Here is a 27,566-nt window from a genome sequence, read left to right on the forward strand (position 1 = left end):
TCACATGTGCGCGCTGTGATCGACGCGCAGAGAATTGGCGGATTTTGGGCCCCGGTGGTTGTTGTGGGGGGCTCTCTCCTGGAGCTGGGGGAACACGGGCCGCCGCCATGGGCTTCCTCAAGTTAATTGAGATTGAGAACTTCAAGTCGTACAAGGGACGGCAGATCATAGGGCCCTTCCGCAGGTTCACCGCCATCATCGGCCCCAATGGATCCGGTGAGTCCCGACCTATGTAGGGATGTGTGGTGACATGTCACGATATGGGAGGTGTGGGTGACATGGGACATGGCAGTAGTTTGGGTGTGATGGGTGTAAACTTGCAGAAATCTTTCTCTGCTGCAGTGGATCAGGTCCTTGCTATTGCATAGTTTCCAGCTGTCCCTATTTTCCAAGGAATGTCCCAGGTTTTAAAGAATTGTCTCCTTTAATGTCCTGGTTTTTTTAAAAATAACTTTTTGCAAAATCGACCAAATGCACAGTGCAGTTCTTCTTATTCTCTGGCTTGCATGAAATTAATGCTAACTGTTCTTATTCTCTGTACTTTAGAAGTTTAATATTTCTAGAAGATGGCTCCTTAAAATGTTTTGGGATAAAAGTCACTCAAAAATGGCTTCAAAAATTGTTTTGTAGTTTTCATTTTGAAGAGCTTTCATCATCACCATTTATTTATATATATATATAGCGCCACTGATTCCGCAGCGCTGTACAGAGAACTCATTCACATCAGTCCCTGCCCCATTGGAGCTTACAGTCTAAATTCCCTAACACACACACACACACACACACAGTCAGAGACAGACAGACAGACTAGGGTAAATTTTGATAGCAGCCAATTCACCTACTAGTATGTTTTTGGCGTGTGGGAGGAAACCGGAGCACCCGGAGGAAACCCACGCAAACACAGGGAGAACATACAAACTCCACACAGATAAGGCCATGTTTGGGAATTGAACCTATGACCTCAGCGCTGTATAGCAGACGTGCTAACCACTTAGCCACTGTGCTATCATGAATTCATTTGTTTTTTTTTCCACCACATGTTTTTATATTGCTCTGATTTTTAGGGGCATATTTATCAAAGACATTTTTCATTGAAATCCATCGAAAACTGCTGTTTCGGAGGATAGCTGCTTATTAAAGTAGTCCCTGAACGCACAAGCCGGTTTCTATAGGGACTGCTATTTTGCACCATTGAGCAAGTTCTGAATATCAAACATTTTTAGAACTCGTGCCCGAAGGCTAACACCAGCTGAACCTATGGTTCATTGCGGTAGAGGACTCTTCGGATCCCTTGTCACAAATTACCTGTAAATCCACTCTGGTCGCTATCACAAAGGTGACCACTTTGCGATAGTGCTTATAGAGGACATAGAAGAAACGTCTTCGTAGGAACAGCAGTTGTTCTTGACTGCTGTTGCTTGTGAAGAATTTTAATAAATAGTCACAATATTTCAATCCTTATCGTTGCGATGGATAGTGTTGAAAAAGTGATGGTTAATAAATATGTCTCTTATAGACTCTGCCTATTTTATGGTTTTTGTGTTGTCTGCATATAACTGTTTTGACAAGTTAACTTTCATTGATTTTTGTGCAGTGAACTGTACTTTTTAACAAAACAAAAAAGACATAGGATAGACCAGTATTTATTACCGACCTTGTTGTCATCTCTTTTAATATTGAACCCCTGGTGATGCTTCTAGGCTTAGTGGACAACTTGGTCCCTACCAGCGCTGAATGACAATTATTATGGTTCCTTTATTATGATAAGCAAGAGATTTTGTTATAGCGATGTATGTTAGATTAAGTATTTTGTAATGTACAGAAAACCACCGTTAAGAACTGGCAGAACGGGTCAGCAGGAGAGTGTTTGGCAAAGAAACTTATTCTAGCTACTTTATCCAAAACTGATTGTAGAGGCGAAAGTCTGGTTTGGAAACTAATAATGCATTAATTAAAGTTTTCACAGTTTTTTTTTTTTTTAGATAAATACATAGTCTGAGAAGTTTATTAAATTATTGTAACAGGATTTGAAGACAGATTGGATTAGGGAAATAAGGGATATTTTGCAGTCAAGGATTACACCTAGGCAAGTGGAGTTGAAGAGTATAGTTTATTGTTGTGTTATCAGCAAATATAGAGATGTCAGACAAGTACTTCTGTTGACTGTTGGGATTATTTGAGGTTACAAGAGGAATGAACATACAGGATGAAATGGCAATTATTGTGACTTGTTGAACAGATTAATAACTACATTGTGGGGTTGAAGACTGCCTGAACAATTGTGTGCGCATACCTGTATTAAGATTGTGCAATGTAAAAACAAAACAAAATCGTAAACCTGTTACATGTCTTATCTGTTAGTTATATAGTTTCTTCTGTATTCACCATTTTTACATTTGTGCATGAAGCTAGCCATCTTCAGGGCAAGCAAATATTGTGTAAGGAACACGCTTAAAAATCATCACACGATAAAATGACCGTTTGGAACAATATCGCGTTAGTTTTGTACGCTGCAGCGATGAACGATTATCGTTTTATCTGATTTTCAAACCAGACTTAAAATATTGTTCAACGATGGAACAATGTCGTTCCAACTCTGCAGTGTGTATGCACTCGGGGCTGGCAGTGTCCATAGATCTCTAAGCACTGTGCAGTCACAATCTTTTCAGCCGATTATGACAGATGAAGAGCAAAGATCTGAAGGTAAAATGTGTTTAGTGTATACACATGAATCGCCATGCTTACCGGGACTTTATTTAAAAAAATAAATATATATATATATATATCATTGGTAAAATCGCTAGACAATGCATTGGAATAATTTTCTGTAGTGTGTGCGTAGCCTTAGTTTGCAACACAAGTTCCTGATTACATTAGATGACAGCCCATGATATGACTCCTATCAGCAACCAAATTACATTATAATGCAAAATAGCAAGTAATACAGAACACAGAGGAAAGGAGAGACAAGGATTTGCAGCAGTTTTTCTCTAGGATGAAGTTGACCTCTATTAATGCTGGCTTTTTTCAAGCCAACATAACCGGTATGCTTTAAAGTTTGTTTTATCCCAACAATGAGTTTAAAGATCTGAAGTAGCAATGACACTATAGATGACTATGAATCTAACGGGGATCTTTCTAACTGGCACTTTATTTCACGATTTTGACTATGTCAATGTCTAAGCTACTAATTTGATTTAATTTTGGAAGCAAGCTAAAATTCATGTTTATTAAAAAGTAGTGTTCCAAAACATCAGTGAACTATTTCATAAGGAATAAAACGTGTGCGGTCCTTAGCTATTTCACCATGAGTTTAGTAGTCCTCCAGTAATTGATGCACTAACACTGAAAACTGTGGTTGGCGTTAAGCTATTACCGGTGGTGAAGTAGAATACTTGATTTTTTGCAGATACTAAAATAAAATAGTACAGTGCTCACTTTTTATAACGTCAACTTAAAATACAGGCCAAAACAACTGTTAAAGTGAGGGCTTCGTTACGGCTTTCTGGTCATGAAATATTGATGCAAAGAAGAAATAACAATTGACACAGATATATAGTTGGTGTCTAAATCCGTGCATGAAATCCCAGACCACCTCATTCAGATAATGTGCACAATGTTCAAGATACTAGTAGAAGAATATCAGAGCACTTGCTTCAAAGTCTAATGGAGAGGTTTCAAACGGACTTCGATCCAACACGCTTTAGATAGGATGCCATGAAAAGCATACAGTAGATGGCAGCATTACTCTAGCTAAGCGTACGATATGTGATTACTATATATAAAACAGTATATGTCTTCAGCACTATATCTAAGCTTACATTGTAAGTTATAATAACCTGCTTCGCTCCGGTCCAAAACCCGTCTAAAAATACTGTCCAAACTAAGCCCAAACACCAAGTTTTTTAGCTTGTTCTGTCTCATCTAAAGTCTTACTGATATCACCGTAAGCTTTTCTTTAATTTACCTTCTAACACTCATTAAAGTTACTATATATATATATATATATATAAGTTCCGGTAAAATCTTGCAATACATATATATATTTTTTTAATGCAGATGTACATATTGAATAAACCAGTTCTGCCACAGTGATGTGATAAAGTGGGCGATGCATAAATGGAATTAAAATGTGGAATTTAGTAGTGGCGCTATAAGGGAGGCTGCTATAAAGAAGTAATATTTTAGTTGTGTGCTAGATGAATACATTGTGTCTGTTGTGCTGTATGTTAACTGACCCAGTCCCTGAAGTTCTCAATCAGGGCAGCCACTTTCACGTTTATGGCAGTATGATTTTGGATTCATTTGTGCAATTTATTGTAAGTATTTATGCAGTACAGTCCTCATAATATGACATCTTAATACTTTGACTTTAGTTCATCCTTAGATGGGTATTGATTTACTGTAGCATATTCTGCCACACTGGTCTAGCAGTAAGGTCTGTATATACATATACTAAATCCTTACTGACGTTTTCACCAGCATCCAGGATATTGGTTATAATGACACATCTAAATATCTGTATTGTGGGTAACTATTACAAAGTGGTGAGCTTGCATGTAACTGTCATGCTTAGGTTTTACTTAGGAAAGTGTTATTGTTTTCTGATGTCAAAGTATAGATGTCAGTACTTTATTTCTGCGTTTTTATCGGCAGGGAAGTCCAATCTTATGGATGCTATCAGCTTTGTCCTGGGTGAGAAGACAAGTAACCTGAGAGTTAAGACACTTCGAGACCTGATTCATGGAGCACCTGTAGGGAAACCTGCAGCTAACCGGGCGTTTGTCAGCATGGTTTATGAAGAGGACCAGGGGAACGAGAAGATCTTCTCTAGACACATCATTGGTAAGGCATTGTAAGAGTGCCACAAACAATATCCCACCACAGGATAAAGGTTCGGCGCTAATAGGGAAAGACAAATAGAAACATAATATAAATTAAATTGATAAATCTCAGTTGAATAAATTGTTTATAATGAATTAATCAATTATAAATTAATCAAGTAATGTAAAATATTTTAAACGAAGATCCTCATAATAAACCTGGCTGTTAGCAACTCCCCTGCTGCTCATTAAAGGGTCTATTGAAACCCTAAGGTATAGAAAATAATAGAGTATTAATGGCGCTGGGAGAGTGAAAACTACCAAGTATACAATATAAATGATTTAATATAATACATATAATAAAAACATGGATAAACACAAATCAAAAAGTAATATGACTAAATTCCTCAGTAATAGCAATGCTTGTAGTATAAAGAATACACTGTATTCAGATATATCTGGATCCAAAATAGGAAAATTTATATAGAGAGAGACTGTCCAGTGTAACAAAGTACAGATCCACGTCCCAATATCGGGGAATAGAGACAATACTCATGAAGGGTTAAATAGACACAGTTTTCAATAAGCAGATGGCAGATGCAGGGTGAAGCTTCCCCGCCCGGTAAGAGTGCCGTTATGTGTGTTTTCAGGTTATCACAAAAGAATGCTTTGCACTGACAAAGGAGCAGTTTCGAATATAGTGCAGATTTCATTTCCAATGTCTTGGAATTTACAGGCATGGAATGGAAAATGTATGTATTTAGGGATGCAAGTATTCATGTAAGACTTACTGAATTTAGAATATAAAAGGGTTTCTGAGTTGAGATACTAAAAACGATACACATCCAAAACAGCAAGACCTGGAGTAATGAAGTGTCATCCTTTGCTGCCATGGTTTATTAAAGGCTTCTATTGTGTTTGTGAGGATTGCAGAAATTTGTTGACCCCCACAACAATGTAAATTCTTTATTTGAGAGGAAATGTCTCGTGGTTTGTGCTGCCTTTCTGCGTGTTTTACACTTTTCCTTCTGCTAGGTGGATCCTCCGAGTACAGAATCAACAGCAAAGTGGTCCAACTGGCAGAATACAGTGATGAGCTAGAGAAGCTGGGAATCCTCATTAAAGCCAGGAACTTCCTGGTCTTTCAGGTATGACCCTGGGTTTGCACACCTTTAATGGATTTATAAAAAGCAGTTGCTGCTAAACAAAACAACAAGAAAAACATATTGTACAAATACACTGCACATAATCTATAACTGCATTTAGTGATCTCCCTGTGGAACACTCAGCCACAATTACTGCCACCGTCTGGCCAGTGACAAAGTGCACAATATCTTTTAGGTATATTGAAAGCCAGCATTAAACATAGCATTTTGTATTTATTTGGTATATCTTAATATAATTTATATTAAAACGTCCGTTCTCTGTAAATGTATAGCTGAATGGCATACTTTTTTGCAGGACTGGGTGAATCGCTATGAGAACAGGGCTGCCTGTTCATATTCTGCAAATGCCAACGCGCGTTTGGCTGAGTAGCTTTGTCAAGGCAAAAGGCTTGTTGAACATACCAAATCTGCAGTTGATCTTATCCTACCAAGATAATTTAACTTGCTAGACTCTAAAACACAAATGAAAAGAAGCTTCTCTTAGCCCGGAGATTTAGTGGAGCGATCAAAGGTAGATGACAATTCATGTTTGCAAACCAGCGTGAATTAATGAATCGATATAAACCCTAAATAGGGACAGCACTACTAAATGCAATAGCTAGATTAACGAAAACTCCTACTTTAATATAAAATAGTAGGTGGAAATTTAAAGTATCCATTCTAAAAATAGTACCCAGAGTGAATTATTTTGCTGGCAACAAATATATGTATTTGTAAATCTTATTAAAATCAGAGGATAATATTGAATCATTACTGTAACAACACAGATAGCACGATAAGCAATACAGGTAACAAACCAGTCATAACGAGGAAAAATTATCTTAATCTTGTTATTTAGAGTGGGAACTACATAATAGATGAATAAAGGCATATAAAGTATGCTCGTTGGTTTAAAAGTCACAAACTATTTTTTAATTTTTTTTTCAGTTTTGTTTATTTTGCTGATTTTATGTATAACATTTTAACTATAAATAATAAAAAAAAATTTTTTTTAATCAAATGTAACCTACAATCTCCAAACATGAAGACACTGAGGGCTAGATTTACTAAGCTGCGGGTTTGAGAAAGTGGGGATGTTGCCTATGGCAACCAATCAGATTCTAGCTGTCATTTTGTAGAAGGTACTAAATAAATGAAAGCTAGAATCTGATTGGTTGCTATAGGCAACATCCCCACTTTTTCAAACCCACAGCTTAGTAAATCTAGCCCTGAGAGTGAAAGTAAAACATAAATATTAAAAAGAGAGACTGCGCATTGAAAGTTGATTCAATTTGTTAATGCCATAATTGAAATAACACCCATATAGATAATGCAAAAAGATGGTTGCAGATAATGACTGTAAATTTATTTGCAAACAAAAAAACAACAATTTATACATATAAACAAAATGTTCAATAGGCTTCTAAATTGAGATGATCTCCTAGTATATTAGTCCAATTCCATAAATAAATGGTGACAAGTCAAATATTGAATAACACTTGGCTCCACTAATCGGAGGATAATTCCAGGTGATTATAACATATTGCGGCCAAATATTGCAAAGTTCTGTTCTACTATAGGCTCAGATAGTAGATCTAAACAGTCTGGCAGCGAATTCGGAATTCAAATAGTTAAGGCTCCATAATATTCACAAGTGATAAACTTTGTTCACTTGCTGCTCCCAGATATTGTAAGGAGTATAAATCTTACCGGTACCGGTAAGGAGTTTTTCAACCCTCCAGAGGGACTGGAGCCACTGTAGGTATCCTCTAACAATGGACTCAAGCATGCCACAACGCCATACTTGCCAACCTTTTTAAACTTCTTTCCGGGAGATCCCAGGCAGGGAGGCGTGGTTGGCGGGCGAGGTGCGGTGAATCGCGTCATTTTGGAATCGCATCATTTTGGCCCCCGCCCCCTCGACAAAATGCCGTTTGCAGAATATTTGTCTGCTCGTCCGGGAGATCCAAATTTCGGGGGTCTCCCAGACATTCCGGGAGAGTTGGCAAGTATGCACAACGCTGATTGAGTTATCCTGCACTCACGGGAGGCGTGCGCCTTCAAAAGCTGTCTCTTCGGAAACAAAGTAGTTATTAACAAGTGTTCCTATTCAATAGGTCCCCTTAGGAGCATCAAGATAAAAAGGAGACTGAGACATGAAACAAATTCTGTTTTTTCTATATGCAAGTTTAATTCAGTTTGGTAGGAGCATCACAAATAATGGACTTATATTCATTGTGCAAATGAAAGAGTATATATTACTTATTAATTTCAACAAATAATTATCTGTATTGTGAAACAGTCCTTGGATAATCAACACTGTGTACATATTTCCTCTCTTTTAAAACATTATAAAGTGCTAATATTTTACAGTTTTCATAAGTAGTTCCTTAACATTTAATACTGTTTTAATAAAGCACACCATCTCTTTCCTACAGGGGGCCGTAGAGTCCATTGCTATGAAGAACCCCAAGGAGCGTACAGCTTTGTTTGAGGAGATAAGCAGGTCAGGGGAGCTGGCGCAGGAATACGACAAACGCAAGAAAGAGATGGTTAAGGCAGAGGAAGACACACAGTTTAATTATCACCGCAAGAAGAACATTGCTGCTGAGAGAAAGGAAGCCAAACAAGAGAAGGAGGAGGTAGGTATTTGCTGTTTGTGTGTTAAAAAAATAAAAATCTGATGACAATTCTGCTTTACTTTAATATATACAGCATATTATGTTCTCTCTCAGGTAGGATTCATCAGGGTAGCCATGAGGTATAGACTGTTAGCCTGGGAATAAGCATAGTGTAGTCCAGTGAGGGCTAACCTGTGACACTCCAGGTGTTGTGAAACTACAAGCCCCAGCATGCTTTGCCAGTAGATAACTAGCTGATAGCTGGCAAAGCATGCTGGGGCTTGTAGTTTCACAACACCTGTAGTGTCACAGGTTAGCCATCACTGGTGTAGTCCAATAGGATGACTCACAAGGGAAATCGGACTGTCAGAGTAGAGATTGCGCCTGGGTTGACTTCCCCCTGTACCTCACTGCCCTTTTGCTGTTGCAGTTTGGAGAAAACCTGCCAGGGAGCGGTAATGCTGCATAAATGGTACTAATTATCTGGCCCTAATTATTAGTGTTCCCGGTGTACCAGACCGTACTTATTTTTGGCACAATAAAGATTTAATCAGTCAGGAGTTGGTTGAATTCTAATGTATAAAGCACAGTGTTTCATTGTGGTAAGGACACGGCCCTTAACGTGCTCTCTTTACACAGGCAGAGCGGTACCAGCGCCTGAAAGACGAGGTAGCACGAGCCCAGATCCAACTGCAGCTCTTCAAGCTCTACCACAACGAGTCCGAGATTGAGAAGCTGAACAAGGAGCTGTCGACCAAGAACAAGGATATCGACAAGGACAAGAAGCACATGGACAAAGTGGAAGAACAGCTGAAGGAGAAGAAAAAGGAGCTGGGCAAGATGATGCGGGAGCAGCAGTCTATCGAGAAGGAGATCAAGTGAGTCATTCCCAGATTATTTCACAACAAATTTGCTGCTGTTCCATTATCTGTTACTCTGATGTCTGCTGAGGATATTGGCACCACAGCTGGAAGTCTTTCTACTTTTTGGATCATGTGCTGAATTTAGTTCTTCCAAGGAGACTTTTTTTTCCCTCAATGTCATTGTCTTTAGGGGGAGATTTAGGGGTTATGCTGGAAATACTTTGGTAAAGCTGTTTTGAGCTTAGAGGAATATCTAATTGTTTTCCTGTATGTTGATTGTTGAACTAATTTTTGGACACTAACTACTGTCCTCTCCTCCCCCGTCTCCCCCCAAAAAAGAGAGAAGGATGCAGAGCTGAATCAGAAGCGCCCACAGTACATCAAAGCCAAGGAGAACACTTCCCACAAAATCAAGAAGCTGGAAGCCGCCAAGAAGTCCCTCCAGAACGCTCAGAAGCAGTACAAGAAGCGCAAAGGAGATATGGACGAGCTGGAGAAGGAGGTGGGCTCCGTGGAGAAGGCCAGGCAGGAGTTTGAGGAAAGGATGGAGGAGGAGAGTCAGAGCCAAGGTCGGGATCTGACACTGGAGGAGAACCAGGTAAAGGGCACCTTGGCCACTTTGCTGCTTCTAGGTGTCAGCTTGTCTGTTGAGCGTTAGTTTTTACTTGGAGAGGTTGTATTTGTCACACTTCTCTCTCTACATGTCCTCTAGGTCAAGAAATATCACCGCCTAAAAGAAGAAGCGAGCAAAAGGGCTGCTACACTTGCCCAAGAGTTAGAAAAATTCAACAGAGACCAGAAGGCTGACCAAGATCGCCTCGATCTGGAGGAGAGGAAAAAAGTGGAGACTGAGGTATGAGCTCCGATATTTAATGTCTTTGCACATCCAACCTGACCTGTGGAGAAAGCGACTGGCTTTATAACTTGGTAGTTTTGATCATTGATTTTCTTTTTGTATCATTCAGGCAAAAATCAAACAGAAACTACGTGAAATAGAAGAAAATCAGAAGAGAATTGAAAAGCTGGAGGAATATATAGCAACTAGCAAGTATGTAATATTACTTCATATGGTCTAATATATTAATTATACTCTGTTCCGAGGGCCGTGAAGAATTGCAGACAAATGGGTAGTCATGTATGTGGTTCTTGGTCATTTCCCAAGTATTGTGTCCTTCCCGCTCTACTCACATTTACATGACTTCTCACATGCTTTGTACATTCTATTGAATACTTTAGTGCAAAATCTGAGTCTCTCCAAGTCCCCGAACTTTCAAGATGTCTATGAAAACGCACAGCTTCAGTGAAGCCTCCAATGCAACCCCTTAGGGCATCATTTGTCCTGACATAATCTTTCATATTTTGTCTTATGCCAAGGTTGTCTAACCACTAATAATCCTCCCTTAAGTTAGTTTACACATGCCCAATTTTCAAATCTTTGTATTATAACAATAATGTACCTTATAATATATTACTTTGTTGTCTTCAATTTAAGCATATTCGTAAAAACTAAACCAAGACCCACAGCATATGATCGCTTGGAAGGTGGATTTGAAAAATACAGCCTAAAAGCCTTTATTGCCTTTCAATTTGGAATATGGCTAACAAGTCCTTAATTAGCACATCCATAAAAGAAAATACATGTATTTATGGTGGCATGAAACCTGGGATAAAATTCATAAGTTTAACCCAGACTACTATCCATTATGTTTGAAGCTGTGATCTCATCAGAAATAGGGAGTGTATTTGGCGATTCCAGCCCCATTGGGACAATATATTGTACCCAGGTTTTTTAGTTGGCATATCATTATTTTCTTTATAAAGCTCTCTCATGCTATTCAGTATAACTACCCATTAAATTATATAGAAACTCATTTGGGTATATAATGAGAGCTGCCAATGAGCATCTGCTTGTCTTACATTGGACGTTCCTTTGGTAGTCTCTTAATCTGTGACGCTCTCCTAACAGATGTAGAAATGTTTGCTTGAAACTCGTTCTGCAGAGGGACCTCTTGAGTTTGAATTTAGGTTTTCATATAAGTAGTGCAGGGACTACAGTATTTTCTGCTGCTTATGCTCAGTATGTATGTATGGTCTCTTCTCCGTCTTTCTTTTTGAATTTCTTTGTGAATATTTTGTTATGCACCTATCTGAAAACACTTGCATGTATAAATTAGAAAAACAAACAAAACCACATTAAGGGGTAGATTTACTAAGCTGTGGGTTTGAAAAAGTGGGGATGTTGCCTATAGCAACCAATCAGGTTCTAGCTTTCTTTTATTTAGTACCTTCTACAAAATGATAGCTAGAATCTGATTGGTTGCTATAGGCAACATCCCCACTTTTTCAAACCCGCAGCTTTAGTAAATATACCCCTAAGAATTGTCTGCCCATACCTTCTGTTTTCTCTTTCTTTTTCACCTCTTAATATGTATGTTGTACCCTGTAGAAATCTGTGGTGTATAAGGGAGCTGAATTCATTCATTTAGACCTTCACATCATGGGGCCCATGATTTGACTCCTCATAACTTTTGTTATCCCTATATATAGGCAATCCTTGGAAGAGCAGAAGAATCTGGAGGAGACCTTAACCGAGGAGGTGGAAATGGCTAAGAGGCGAATTGACGAGATTAACAAAGAGTTGAACCAAGTGATGGAGCAGCTGGGGGATGCCAGGATTGATCGCCAAGAGAACAGCCGACAGCAGCGCAAAGCTGAGATCATGGAGAGCATCAAGAGACTGTATCCTGGCTCTGTGGTAGGTGTTGCAGGCCACTAACTACTTGTCAAATGGCGAAGGAGTTGGGAGTGCAAACTGATAAGGAATTAGAGTGGTGTGAGGCTATTACTGAACTTACTAAACGTGCTGTTTAGTTGGAAGCAGAAACATTTAGATTGTGTGGGATAGTGGCCCTAGTTTAAACTGCAGCTGGAGAGCACGGACTGGGCAGTTATGTCAGGTGTTTTTCATTAGATGAGAACAACTAGAAATTGTTGTATTTCTAGACTGATGCATTTTGTGATCTAAATGTGTCTGTGGTTGTCTGCTACACAATTGCATTTTGTTTCTTAAACCGTCATCATTTATCTTCAATCAGTACGGCCGCTTGATTGACCTCTGCCAGCCCACGCAGAAGAAGTACCAGATTGCAGTCACCAAGGTGCTGGGGAAAAACATGGATGCCATTATTGTTGACTCGGAGAAGACTGGAAGAGACTGCATCCAATATATCAAGGAACAGCGAGGGGAACCCGAAACCTTCCTCCCCCTCGATTACCTGGAGGTATTAACACTTTAATCTTTTGAAGTGCTGGTGTCTGTCCTAGCATACCTAACTTTTTTGCTATTTCTGTTTGAATTGCTGGTGATATTCCGTATTCACTTGCCCTTGTACAGGTAAAACCTACTGACGAGAAGCTGCGTGAGCTAAAGGGGGCTAAACTGGTCATTGACGTAATCCGCTATGAGCCACCGCACATTAAGAAGGCCTTGCAGTATGCCTGCGGTAACGCCTTGGTTTGTGACAATGTGGAAGATGCTCGCAGGATCGCCTTTGGAGGGCACCAGAGGCACAAGGTAGGTGTTCAATCCTTGTGCATAGAAATGATGGTAAAAGATGCTTATTCTAGTGTCGTCCTCTTTAGTTGTGGTGACATTTGATTATGTTCTACTCTCGAAAGTACGTTGCTCCTACTGTAGCTTTGAGCAAAATGGAAATGGAAGAAAGTGCAACATTTTACACGTGATATTTTCCTGTTGCAGAGAATTAGGGGTTTCTGTTTTGAATGCATGAGATCAGCTCAAACGCCACTTTTACACAAAATTCACCGTTTACCTGCAGTCTGCTTAAAAATAGCTATATTCATAGCCATTTCTTCACTATAGTAAAAAAAACCTTCTTGTTAAGCCATTATTGTATGGCTTATTTTAAATTCTGTTCATGGTGGACCACCCCCGTGCCTCGGCAACACCAGACTGTACTGTATTTCAATTCCGATTGAAAGCGCCAACTTTACAGGGCTACCTTCATTGATCACTCTGGAAACAGAAGCAGTATGATTTGTGCTCTGACACACATCATTGTATATACTGAATGGGATGTATGTTCCTGCAGTGGAATATTGGGCATGCAGACTGTACAGTAGACATGTTGTTTTCCTTGGGCAACGGGTAAAACCGCTTGGTGTCTGAGAACAATTCAGCAGCTTTAAGGCTGCAGAAAGAAAATTCTTGGAAGAATGTAGACACTGAATAATAAAACTGATCCGCGTGGAATGCTACACTTTCACTGGGGGGGAGGGGGAGCACAGCACCATAGGCAGGATGCTTATCTTTTGTGGATCTCAAGAAGGATTGGATCTCTTAAGAGCTGGATAGTTACCTATAATAGGTTTGAAGGCAAGGCAACTGGAACAGCTGAGGAACAAGTCCGGTATGTAGTGTACTGGCGAGTGATCTGATTTGGTGACCAGACAGACGTTAAGTATAACAACAAAGTTCACTATGCAGTATATAGTAATTGCACTTGTTTGGTAGCGAGCAGACTGCAGGTAGAGCTCAAAGATATGTAGCATATGGTGAGAACACAGATCTGCTAATAAGCTTACTGCAGCTATATCAAGAAAGTTATATCAACTATAGGCCACTTATGGTTATCATTAGCAGGAGTCCAAATTATACATCTGGTAACTTAGTATACAAGCTGGTATTAGGTGAGAATATATAAATTCCGAATAGAGTCACTGAGTTTGCCATTACATCTTTGAAGCAGGGGTAATTTCTGTCCTTGTCTTAGCACATCACCATATATTACTCCCACCAATGCTTCCTGTGTTTCATGGTCAGGATTTTGCCCTTTCCAATTTTTTGCTGAAAGATTATTCATGAAATTCAAGGTGCAGGATTTGGCTGTAGTGTAGTACCGACAGCAGGGCCAATCACATTCTGCAGGGAGCCTTGTGCCTTTCTTCTAACCCTCACTTGACACGGTTTGACACAACCCAATGAAGGAGAAAAAGGACAAATAAAAATGCTGTTCTCACCATAGTAATTCGTTCGTTGGCGGCTACAGGTCCCACCACTTGTTGTGACCTTCTGTGGTGGTTGTAAAGTTAAATTTTTGTCTTTTTTTTTTCCCCTCTTTTACTTTTTGTTGATTCTGTATGACTTCCACTACTGCTTTTATACTAAATTAATGTAGCTTTATTCATGCCAGATGTATAGCCTATGGGGGATGAGCTAACTTAGTGTTTTATCCTCCTAGCGGCAAGGCCTATACCCCATGGTGCTGGAAACAAGGAAAGGTTTTCAATCTGAGTGCAAAAAAGAATGGATTTAGCCTTTAATTGTTGAATTGTGTACTAATGCCCTTCTTCAGCCCTATATGCTTGTAACAATTTTATACATATAGTGGAATTACCTAATTCTCAAGTAACAACTATTTTTTTCCATGTGCAGACAGTTGCTTTGGACGGAACCTTATTCCAGAAGTCTGGAGTCATCTCCGGAGGTGCCAGTGACTTGAAAGCAAAGGCCAGGAGATGGGATGAAAAAGCCGTGGATAAACTCAAGGAAAAGAAGGAACGCTTAACAGAGGAGCTTAAGGTGAGCTGGACCTGATGTATAGATTAACCATTTCACTCCTGCTAGTGGTGATTGCATACAATACCATTTTAAGATTTGCAAACCTAACAATGTCTCTTTACAGGAGCAAATGAAAGCCAAGCGCAAAGAGGCGGAGTTGAGACAAGTCCAGTCCCAGGCTCACGGCCTTCAGATGAGGCTTAAATATTCCCAAAGTGATCTGGAGCAGACCAAAACCCGCCACTTGGCAATGAACATGCAGGTACCTGTCGGCATAATAAAAGGCAGCCTTATTCATACCCCCATAAATGGGGAAGGACATTTAGGGTATATTTATACAGTTGTAGTTTTAAAATTATTTGTAAAATTAAGCCAACTTTTGCCCATTTCTTTCATACAAAAAAACACCAAAAATAAACATTTATTAAGGTCATAAAAACATAAAATGCACTTTGGTAGAGTAAGAAATAGTTATTCCCTGTATTAAAATAGTAAAATTGACCTGTTCATGACCAGTAGCACCCCCCCCCCCTCCCCCTTCATAAAGTAGTTAGTGGATAAGAAATAAATTATTTTCTGATATTTTGCTTGATAGATGCATTCAATATTTGCATTATGTGATACAAGGTTGGTGGTTTTTGCTTACCCAGGAAAAATCCAAGCTGGAGAGCGAGTTGGCAAATTTCAGCCCACGCATTAACGACATCAAGCGGATAATACAGAGCCGTGATAGGGAAATGAAGGATCTGAAGGAAAAGATGAATCTGGTGAGCAATGGAGCTAAGTTAGCATTAAAAATTACAATACACAAGTTAGTATTACAAACGCCCTTTACTAATAGAAATGCACATCTGTGTTTCTCAGGTGGAAGATGAGGTGTTTGAAGAGTTCTGCCTGGAGATCGGAGTCCGTAACATCAGAGAATTCGAAGAGGAGAAGGTCAAGAGACAGAATGAGATTGCCAAGAAAAGGTATTTTCATTGAGTCATCGGTCACAGCATATTACCTAGTACACTTTTATAATGGATACCTAAAACACTTCCTTGAAATTAATTTTTAAACTTTAGATAGAAATTACACCTTCTCTCTGTATCTGATATTGTGGAAGTACATAGCGCTCAGCAAACCAGATGAGTAAGATGTGACCCAGAGTCAGCAATCGGTTGTAACTGTGTCCTTTTAATGGGAGTTAAAACTTCAGAATTCATATTGAAATTGTAACTAAGCCTTGAAATGTCCTATTGCCCAATTTGGGTTAAATAATGTTATACATTTGCAGGCTTGAGTTTGAGAACCAAAAGACCCGTCTGGGTATTCAGCTCGACTACGAAAAAAATCAGCTGAAAGAGGATCAAGGAAAAGTGCAAACCTGGGAGCAGTCTGTAAAGAAAGATGAAAACGAAATAGAAAAACTAAAAAAGGTAAATGATAAATTTTATCTTAATGAGATAAATCATCGTACCTGCAGCCAATGCTTTTTTAAATAAGTAGGCAGGTGTCAACTGTTGCTTGAAATTCAGAGTGAGAACAATAAAGACATCAGACTTGTGACTGTGGAACGTTAATGGGCACCAGACGCGCCAGCATGATTATATCAGAAACATTGTGAATTCAGCATAATGCAGTGTCTTCCCCTCTCATCAGATCTCAATCTTGTGTATTCAATTCTATGAAATGAAACAAGCCATTTTTGGATGCACCACCTCTTGGATGCTTCCAAGAGCTATGGGACATACTCTAGTTAACATATCATCCATGTGCTGCACTTTTGCCACTTTTGAGTCTATGACCAAATTCAGGCTTTTCAAATGCTGAAACAGTTTGCTGCATTTTAAATTTATTTTTCCCCTGGCTATGTCAGATGTTAATGCATAACTTGCATGGCTCTACGACACCAGCTGTTATAGTAAAGAACTGTTGGCAACTAGAAGAGGAATTCTGATCTAAAAACCACAACTGAAAAAGGCCTAAATAATAGAATGCCATGATTGTACTGTTGGGACTTATAACTAAAGAAACCCCTCTCATTAAACTTGAAGCACCTGTGCTGGTTAAACTGTAGGCCATGTACTGAAATCTGTTTTTTGATGTTTCTAGGAGGAGCAAAGACACATGAAGATAATCGACGAGACAATGGCCCAGTTGCAAGATCTGAAAAACCAACACTTGGCCAAAAAGTCAGAAGTCAATGACAAGAATCATCAAATGGAGGAGATCCGCAAGAAGCTAGGGGGTGCCAACAAGTAAGTGTTTACTAGCTAATGTCTTATTGGTATAAACAGTTTAATTTTGTGCAAGCAAAGCTGTTTCATGTAAAATAAGCAGATACTATTTTACATTGTGTTTTGGAGTTTTACGCTTAAACTCATGCCACAAATACGTTCAGCCACTGGCGGATTCCTGGTGGTCTTTGGTGTATGCTTTCTCACCTCACTTTAGTGCCCATAGAACATTGTAACCATAGTAGAATGTTGTATTTTTAGAGCTCTTCTTGATTGGCAGTATTCTGGTAGCTGGGATGGTGATTACTAATGGCTCAACAAAATTGTGCCTGGAGTTTTTAAAATATATTTTCTAATATCCAATACAAATTATATATAATCCATAGTCCTAATAAATATAAATGTTTTGATTTGCTAGTACCTAAAGAGGTTTTCTCTTCTGGTCTTCATGTCACTCCAGATATATGGGTACTTTCCAAGCCTTTCTTGTACAGCCATAGGTCTGTCTCGGACATAGCTGTGCCCAGTACCAAATTATGTTCACACCAACTAGACCGGTAGAGGTAAATGACTCCATACAGTGTGAATTCATTTGAAAATGAAGTCTTTACACTAGACTGGGCATAGAAGAAGGTTTGAATAAAAATCCAACAACAAACTTGTGTAATGTATAAGCTCAGATACTTGTTAAATGATTAGTATTTGAATAAAATTATTGAAATTACAATTTCCTGTTTCTCTGACATTGACACTTCCTCTTAAGGGCTAGATTTACTAAGCTGCGGGTTTGAAAAAGTGGGGATGTTGCCTATAGCAACCAATCAAATTCTAGCTGTCATTTTGTAGAATGTACTAAATAAATGAAAGCTAGAATCTGATTGGTTGCTATAGGCAACATCCCCACTTTTTCAAACCCGCAGCTTAGTAAATCTAGCCCTAAATGTCATACTTATTTTATGTATATATAGGATGCTTAACCTGTATCCACCACCCCTTTCTCCTCCGTTCCATCAACCCACCTCCCCCATCTCTCCCTATGTTATAAAAATAGAAAACAAGAAGATATGTTTCACATTTGTTAGGTTTATTGTCCAGCGTTTGTTCAATGAACTTCTTTATTAGATGGGGGGGAGAAAAAAAAAAAAGGGCAGAAGGTGCTGTAGGTATGTCAGTTACAAAGGAAATATATACCAGCAGCATTTATCAGAGAACTTCATAATATAACGGCCATCTGGATTGGTAGTGTAAATAAGTAGAACATACTTTACGTTAATTAAGTTTTACGCAACCTCAACAGAGTTCTGAAACAAATACAACTGCATGATATACATTCCATGTGTCCTGTCCAGGTGGAGGAGTCCTCATCAATCTGTCAGTACGCACCCTATAGCGCCACTAATTCCGCGACGCTGTAGGAGTCAGAGCTTTAGCTGTTGATTTACCATACAGAGCTGACTGTTACATACGTCTGCACTGACACAAGGGCCAGACGATGCACTATAATCTCCATGAGCAAATATATGGCCGATAAATGCCTCATGACTGAGAGAAACCTTTATTGCAATTGTCTGCTGTGACTTTCAGGGAGATGACGCATCTACAAAAAGAAGTCACTGCCATTGAGACCAAGCTGGAGCAGAAGCGCAGTGATCGCCACAACTTGTTGCAGGCCTGCAAGATGCAGGATATCAAATTACCCTTTGCCAAGGGCACTATGGATGACATCAGCCAAGAAGAGGTGAGAAATTGAGGGAAGAATCGTTCAGGCTGTTGGTGATCTGTTGACCACTATTCTTGGGGTTTGTTGAGTCTGCACTCGCCTCGTGATGAGTGCAGTTCTGGGCAAAGCACCACTTACAGTTCTATGGTGTTTGGCTGATGAGACAAATCTACTGTATTTAGATTTGAATATATATCACATGTTTGGGGAAATGTATCCTACAAAACGTTTAAACCTTAAGAATAACTGTAGAACACATATGTAGGGTGGATCCCAGGGAGAAGAATCTGTCAGCAGCTCTCAGAGAACATCCACGCTGTACGCACGGGAAGCTTTAATCGAAATAGACTACACCGATCTCTCCGAGGACCTAAAGGTAAGCTGCTGTTTTGTGTGGGGGATTTCTGACACTACTTTCCTGACACACTAGTCTTGACTCATCATGCCTGGGTGTTATGGCAGGAGGCCGTGGCAGACGATGACATCAAACAAGAAATGAGTGCGCTACAGCAGAAGCTGAACGAACAGCAGAGTGTTCTGCAACGTATCTCTGCCCCCAACATGAAGGCCATGGAGAAACTGGAGAGCGTCAGAGACAAGTTTCAGGAGACATCGGATGGTGAGTTGCGGGAAGCAGCAGTGCTGAATAATAATGCAGTACACACAACCTCACCTGTGCCTGTGTGTGTGTGTGTGTGTGTGTGTGTGTGTGCGCGCGCTCGCACAAGCTCACCTGTGCGTGTGTGTGTGTGTGTGTGTGTGTGTGTGCGCGCTCGCACAAGCTCACCTGTGTCTCTGTAATATACCAGTTTCTGGGATCACTTATTTACAGACACAGGTGTGATAGATAAACCTGCCAATTTTGGGTGTATTTTCTGTTTCATGCTCTGTGATAAAAAACTAAATTATTTGAAGTTAAACTTCCAAGTGGTAGATTATAAACATCTCTGTGGTGTAGTTCTCTGTGTCTCCAGTCCTTATTTGGTTTGGCATATGCACCCATACCCTCATGGACTTGTAGCAAAACGTACGGAAAGATGATGATGATCTTCAACAAAGATGCATGCTTAAATTGTTATTGGGGTTTATTTGTATTCACTAAATTGAAGTATTTTGAAGATGTATATATTTTGACAGTCATTTAGAGATTAATAAGGTTTCTTATTCTGTTGCAGAGTTTGAAGCTGCTCGTAAACGAGCTAAAAAAGCCAAACAGGCGTTCGAGCAGACAAAAAAGGAGCGATTTGACCGGTTTAACGCTTGCTTTGAGTCTGTGGCTACAAACATTGATGAAATCTACAAAGCCCTGTCTAGAAATAGCAGTGCCCAGGTAATAATGGAAGTCACCGCTAGTATATGTGGCCTAGTACATCCGCTAGTATATGTGGCCTAGTACATCCATGACCTGGCTGTTAACGGTTCTTCCAATGCATGCAGGCTTTCCTGGGACCAGAGAACCCAGAAGAACCCTACCTGGATGGGATCAATTACAACTGTGTGGCTCCTGGGAAACGGTTCAGACCCATGGACAACCTGTCTGGAGGAGAAAAAACTGTAGCAGCACTTGCTTTACTCTTTGCAATCCATAGGTAAGGCTACAAAACAAAGACTTTCCAACTGTCCAGTGGTCAGAGGGTTTTCAGCTGTAGATCTTATGCCTTTCACAGCTGCTCCTCTTCTTGAAGGAAAGCCTCAAGAGGGGGGTAGCTATGAATTGTCTTATTTTGTTCTCTGTTTTGGACTCTGGCTCAAGGAATGGGAAGATGACCCACAATCCAAAAGAGGTCTCGAGACCCTTCTGTCCCTTTTGGTCCTGAGCTGGACAAAATTCACATTGAGAAGAAACGCTCTCCTCCCTTTTAATGCTCTGAAGTCAAAAGGCAATGGTTTTAGTCCTTTCGACCTTGGGGGTAGAACAAGAGGGGCTTAATCTACAGGGCACTCCTCTCTTGTGGAGGAGAGAAAGACAGGCGTGGTCAAGTAAAAGGCCAGCCACCAAACCATCTGAGACACAATCAGCATGACGGGCACTGTGCCCACCCGGGATCTCCTGTGATGGGAACTCATAATCTTCTTGTCATGGACCAGTGGTTCAGTTCTACTCAGGATTCCGGGGTGAGAGGAATCATGGACCTGGGTTGTATACTGGATATACTGAAATATCTTTCCATACAGTTCATCACCCCATGTCTTGCCATAAATCAGTGACAGGCCGTACCAGAGGATCTACAAGCTTTACTCTTCTTGGGGGGGGGGGGGGGTGATCATCCCTCTCTGTCCCTGAGCTTCTGAAAGAGTTGTTTTTATTCAATCCTTTTTCTGTTCCAGAAACCAGATGGAGTTTTCTGGCCAAGTTTGAACCTGAAAAACTTGACCCTCCATCATCATGTCAACAATTGGAAGCTCTGAGATCGGTGATAAATGTCATGGAGGAGAATGCGTTTCTGATGTCCATGGACATCAGGGACGCATGTTTCAATCTGGGAGGGTCATCAGTGCCTCCTCAGATATGCACTCCGATTTAAGTATTATTCATTTCGAGCCCTTTTGAACTAGACTGGGTCAAAGGTCATGGCAGCACTCTTGACAGTCAGAGGTGCGACAGTCATACCATACTTGCATAACATGCTAATCAAAGTAGGATCTTCTGCACTTCTCCGAGCCCACACAAATGTTGGTCCAGATTTTAGAATAACAGGTGGCTTATAAAAGACCAAAAATCCAGTTTGTTTCCCGCCCAGCAGATCTTCCTAGGACTCTTTCCGTACCAAATAGCAGAAAGTATTCATAACAGAAGATCAACTCATTGCAGACAGTAATAAGGTCCCTATTAGTGGTCAGACGGGTCTCTGCTCATGTAGGCATGAGAGTCTGGGGAAAAATGGTGTCAGGCTTTTGAGGTGGTTCTGTTCCGTTCATGGGAAGTTCTGTTTACCATGAGAAAGACATAGACAAATTGCTAATATTTACCTTTAAGCACAAACCAGATCAGTTTAGTAGAATTTTCTTTATTTTTTTTCTGGGTGTGTTAAAAACGTGTGTTGTAGTAGAAAGGAGAGCAGTAAGGACGAAGAAGGAAGTTCTGTTACAGAAGAGTTTAGCCTGTTCAGTGCCATCAAATGTTGATTGCTCTGGGCTTCAGCACAATTGGGCCATATTATTATATATGTATATCTATTAAATACTGTATTTTTATTCTTAGGACATACTCTCATAAACATGTTGTCATATTTAATCCCTAGTTACAAACCATCTCCCTTCTTCGTGCTGGATGAAATAGATGCTGCCTTGGACAACACAAACATAGGGAAGGTGAGTGAGGACAGTTATGCTCTGACATTCCATCTACTTACTGCAGTAGAGCTGTCGGCTGAGCCTGTTCCCATAAGTAACACATTCCTGAATTTCTAAATCATTTGATGTATAGCTTACATACATTTATTACTGGCTTTCCTTCGCCACTGATATAACAAGCTTGATCATATCTGCACCTTTCAGGGGTGGATATGAAATGAAGATTACATTGATTTATTGTATTTAACATAGTCAACTTGGGAAATATTTGATTTAAGACCTCAGTGCTGCTCCTATCTGGGCAGTCAACCTAAGATCTATCATTCCAATCTGTATGGTTTTGTTTTTTTTGGTTTGTTTTTATTTATTTTCCAGTTTGTCATTTATCCCTGTGGTGGGGACTATTATGAATGAATTTTTGAGTGCAGCAGTAGGGTAGTACCTTCCTCTTCAAAGAGCCAAGAATAGAACATTGTATAGTTCTGCTGCATTGAGAAGCTTGTAGTTAACCAGCAACAGAGCAGAACTTGTATATATTGGTATAGATTGAATTACACACTGGCGCTATTCCCCTAAATATTATTGATGTTTATTTGTAGGTGGCCAACTACATTAAAGAGCAGTCAATGACCAACTTCCAGGCAATTGTCATCTCCCTTAAAGAGGAGTTTTACACCAAAGCAGAGAGCTTGGTTGGGGTGTATCCTGAGGTGAGTAAACCCTATATGTGAGGGAGACTTGTGTCTATATGATCTGTAGTGTAAGGAAGGAGCCTACACATCCTGAAGTCAATTCAGGCTTTAGTTTATCCATTCACTAGTTACTAAGCCCTCATTGGCCAGGGATACTGGATTGTCCCACAGAATAACTTCAGCTGCTGAATGCAAATTACAAGTGAACTTTAAGGGACCAGTAACTAATTATTAGACAATGTTCCCTTCCAGTCCCACTTCTTGTCACGGTGTCCATCCTTGGCCTCTCCTCTAATTGTGCATAGTTTCAGTAAGAAGACGTACCTGGGTAATATTATTACCTCTTATCTAATAGAAGCACAGCTGCTACACTAGCACTACAGGGGAGTTCTGTGTACAACTGGCATTATACGCTACAACATGGCGTTTGCTTTCCCCACCGCCACCTCCCTTCTAGTGTAAAAACTGGAATTCCCGCACCCCTTTCAATCTGGGCAGCCAATCGTGTACTATGCAGCCAGAGATGGGCACACTTGCTACACACTGTCAATTTTTCACAATGGGATAAGAGGGACCAGGGTAGATATAATATGATTGAATAGAAGAAAATAAATTAAGGAGCACCAGTCACCTACACACAGGGGTGGCTGCTTTTTGAGTTGAACCAGTTATTAAAGTAATTCTATCGTTTTAAAATAAGCATTGCCCAATCAATTGTATGTGTGTCCAAAGCACAAAGTGATTTATTTTAGCAGATGTAAATAGTCAACAATTCAATACATTATTATATCATGATAAAGTACAGTACAGCACAGCCAATACCAAAAGATAATACATACATACCGCTGCAATCGCATGCGCACCCACGGGACCCGATGGACAGTATTCTGTATAGAATACTGTGTCAGAGTTGACTGAGGCCCCAGTGAGATGCAGCTAATATATATACAGTCAGTGTTTCATTGTGAACAATAGAGATGACGTAGATTGTTTCTATAGGTCCAAACGTTGGGTGGGTCCAGGCCAGACAGGTAATAGGTTGATTCAATCTAAGGAATCCAAAGGTGTGGGGGTCTTCTCTCCAGGGGTCTGCTCCTTTCATAGCCAGTATCATACAAAGGTTTACTCTCTAATATCAATAACTAAAGTATGCAATGTGCGATCTCTTCGCCGACTACACCGGACAGCTGCTGATGATTAGGGCTTCAATATGATATCAGGCATGACACCTTTCCTATTACCTAAACCTTTAATAACACTACAATGTACATATAATCAATATATATATATAATATATATATATATATATATATATATATATATATATATATATAGACTAACAATAAACCGAATCCTATCTGCTCCTGAATTACAGTGTAACAGAACCAATATGAAATTATATAAATAACTAGCTGTTGTAATGCGAGTGTGTGCGTGTGTATTTTACCGTGCGATCGCATCACGCCACGTAACACGTGGCGTACGCTTTGCAATACGCACGGCAAACCAATATTAAACCAATATACTTTCGTTCATCCAATTATACGACTTCAACACAGTATTCATGAGACTGCACCAACTAGTTCCAAGTGATTTCATATGGCTGAATAGATTGGCCTGTCTCCACGATATTTGGGGAACCAGTGCTTTAGAAATGTTTACTGATTCTGTAATGCATCACCTGGTCCTTTCTTTGTGCAGTGACCACTAGTGGTTTAAACAGTAACAGCAGCTCAGCCTTCCAGTGGAACTGATATGAATTGTCCATAGATTATCTTTGACTTAAAATTTCAAATCTGGTAACCTTGCCTAAAGTCGCTGTCTATAACACAACTCTGTCTCTCATGCAGATGCTGCATGCTTACAGTTTAGATACTGTTGGTAAAAAAAAATTATGGTGGTGGGCTATGGGACCGTTTTATAATGATTTTGGCATCCTACTGATCTGATGTATTCATGTATTGGATGGTGAATATCACTTTAGGGGAGACTCCTAAAATATTACATTTTTTAGAACACATTTTAAAGTCCATAGACAATGAAGAGCCACTTGTTAGACTGAATGTAAAATAAACATTCTTTTGTCTTTGCAGCAAGGGGACTGTGTTATCAGCAAGGTCCTGACATTTGACCTCACGAAGTACCCAGATGCCAACCCGAATCCAAACGAACAGTAGTGGGCCTATCGCTGTTTTAGCTGGAGTTTGTTTGTTTTTTATGTTTTTGTGGACTCCTACTAAGATTTTATACACGGACTCCTGTGTGAACCAGCTGAGGGCAAATCAGGAAGGCCCCAAAGCAGGTGCCACACTAATTCCCCCTCCCCCATGCCTTCTGAGTTTTATTCAGCCTTGGTGTAATTATCAAACCTTTTCTTCTTTGTTTTATCCTTTTCTTTCAGATTTGTGGTATTGTGTTTATCGCTGGTCTCACTCTTCACGTTTTAAAGCTTTTAACCATGTCTGTGATAGCTTTTATTATTTTAATGTTTTACCCGTTATTAAAGCTGCAAATTGTTTTGCAATAAAGATATTACAAGTTTAGAGTTCTTCTTCTTTTTTTTTTGCTTAATATATTTTGTCTCCTTCCTGTAATTTATTATGGATATAATTATTGTGGGTACCCACAGTTATGTGAAAGAGCCTTTTTGAATTCTGTTTTTTTACTTTTCAGGACATAATTAACAATAGTCTACTCCGTGCCAAACCCTAAAAATTTATAAATCTAATCTCATGTGACAAATTACACACAACAAATTTTACTGTCATTATTCCACAAAAAAATACCTTAATGCCTCGTATGAAGTACATATTTACTACTCCCAAGCAGTGGCGGATCCAGGGGGGGGAAGGGGGGATCGGGGCGGGCCCAGGCTTGCCAGGGGGTTGAAAGGAATGGAGATGAAAACAGGGAAAAGAAACAGCAGACTAAGAGCAAGGAAAAACAAAGTAGAGGATAAAGAAAAGATCACAATTAAGGTACAGTTTAAAAACACTATATATACTCACCAGCCAGACAGAGCAGGTTGTACTCACCAGGAACTTTCCAGACGAGCAAGAGGAAGTTAACTTTATTTCCTGACCTAATAACTCTTCCCCAGGGATAGCCCTTCCCTACTGATTTGGCTGAACCTCGACCCCATCCAACATGTTAATTTAACTCTTGCTATACTCAATATTTTTCTCACTCCGTGCATCCTCCTCATTTATGTTACTTCGGGCCAATTCCTGCACTCTGTTATCCTTTCACCACTTTATTAAACAACACATTCTTCCTACCAGACATAGTCCAATGGGGATATTCATCCATGAAGTAATCAATAGAATAAAACTCCATATATAGCGACATGAACTGCTCATTACAGAGTCAGCTGTAAAATTACATTTCTCTTTCATCCAGTTTGGGGGACACTGCTTACCATGGGTTGTGGAGGGAGCTTGGGGAGTTGGCACCTAACTAGTTAACTTTTAGTACTGCCGACAGACCCCCTCCCCTCTACAATCCCCCTGCCTCTTCCTCTTCCTGATTTTTTTTTTTAGGTGCCCATGGAGTTGGGCAGTGTTTTAGTACTGTAGGTAATTTTTAACTTTTATTTTATTCTTTTAACTTTTTCTACAGGTGGCAGAGCTGGAGTGTGTTCTAAAATAGAACTTGGATTTGGAGGAGAGGAGAAGGGGGCTATACCAGGATCCCCCCCTCATACATAGGAGGGGGGGCATCTGGTATTATCCGCTGTGGAGACCTCCCCTGGAGGTCTCCACTACTTTGCCACATAATACTTACAAATTTTTATTCAGACACAGAATCGCTGCAGAAGCAGCATTACTGAAGGGGGTGAGTTAACACATAGAGCTCCCCCTCCTTCCTGAGAGAGAGAGAGTCTTCTGGTGCCAAGGAGAAGCCCGGGAACAGATCTGAGGGAGCAGGCACCAGGATACTGCTGTTGGACTTCTCCCCTGTTTGGCCTATGGGCTAAGTATCTGATTTATTTAAACACATATTCTGTATTGCTGTGGACTAGTAGGGGTTATATTATAGTTCTCCTACTTGCTTAAGTATTATTTTGTGTTTAAAAATTTACAAGTACAACTTTTATATCTAGATTAGTTGATTACTTGTAGTTTACACTTTTCTCTCCACACATTTATATCTCGCTCTCTACTCCGCTAAATGTAACAATTTAAGTCTGTGTGTTTGGTGTGCCTTCCTTTATTAAGAAATGTCAGATAAGGGAAAGGGCCCTTTTGCAAAATATTTTACATGTTCTAAATGTAATGTAAAATTACCCTGTGGACAGAAGGACCCGTTGGCGCTCTGCTCTGTCTGCGAAGCAGGGGTCCCCCCTGCGCAAGCCCAGCATATTTCAGCCCCACTGACGGAGGAACCGGCCTGGATGACCTCCCTGCCACAGTCGGTTTACTCTTTAGCACAGATGGTTTTTCAACCTAATCAATTGCTATCTACTGTGGCTACTTCGGTGGCTAATAATACTAGTACTCAGTTGGGCCTCCCTGTTACCATAGGTTCTATTGGAACGTCTATACCAGGACCTTCCTCTTCTCATACAGACCAAGCCCCTGTTCCCACAGAACCGGCATTGTCTGC

General features: G+C 40.0%; 1 protein-coding gene across 2 annotated transcripts; it reads left to right on the top strand.

Moving 5' to 3' along the window:
- On the top strand, positions 1-25,504 carry SMC1A (structural maintenance of chromosomes 1A). 2 transcript variants are annotated; one of them, XM_075184980.1, is made up of 25 exons: positions 1-216; positions 4,657-4,845; positions 5,859-5,971; positions 8,407-8,610; positions 9,229-9,467; positions 9,792-10,050; positions 10,165-10,305; positions 10,418-10,500; positions 12,000-12,207; positions 12,548-12,733; positions 12,847-13,026; positions 14,908-15,054; positions 15,158-15,295; positions 15,684-15,800; positions 15,898-16,004; positions 16,313-16,454; positions 17,131-17,276; positions 18,840-18,993; positions 19,241-19,351; positions 19,438-19,594; positions 20,151-20,305; positions 20,413-20,564; positions 22,218-22,287; positions 22,869-22,979; positions 25,055-25,504. In XM_075184980.1, exons 1-25 carry the CDS (start codon positions 108-110, stop codon positions 25,136-25,138), a joined length of 3,702 nt encoding a protein of 1,233 aa, XP_075041081.1. In that variant the 5' UTR covers positions 1-107; the 3' UTR covers positions 25,139-25,504. The 2 variants fall into 2 exon arrangements, with proteins under 2 accessions (XP_075041081.1, XP_075041083.1); XM_075184982.1 differs by having other exon boundaries at positions 19,253-19,351.
- The last annotated feature ends 2,062 nt before the right edge of the window (positions 25,505-27,566 follow it).

This window comes from Mixophyes fleayi, chromosome 9 (genome assembly GCF_038048845.1).
Source record: "Mixophyes fleayi isolate aMixFle1 chromosome 9, aMixFle1.hap1, whole genome shotgun sequence".
Taxonomy (NCBI): Eukaryota; Metazoa; Chordata; class Amphibia; order Anura; family Limnodynastidae; genus Mixophyes; species Mixophyes fleayi.

What these genes read in the sequence shown, in the direction of transcription:
- SMC1A (XM_075184980.1), top strand. Translation starts at nt 108, where the DNA reads ATGGGCTTCCTCAAGTTAATTGAGATTGAGAACTTCAAGTCGTACAAG. An exon ending in TGACACTGGAGGAGAACCAG is followed by an intron (nt 10,051 to 10,164) that starts GTAAAGGGCACC and finishes CATGTCCTCTAG; the next exon opens with GTCAAGAAATATCACCGCCT. An exon ending in GCTTAACAGAGGAGCTTAAG is followed by an intron (nt 15,055 to 15,157) that starts GTGAGCTGGACC and finishes GTCTCTTTACAG; the next exon opens with GAGCAAATGAAAGCCAAGCG.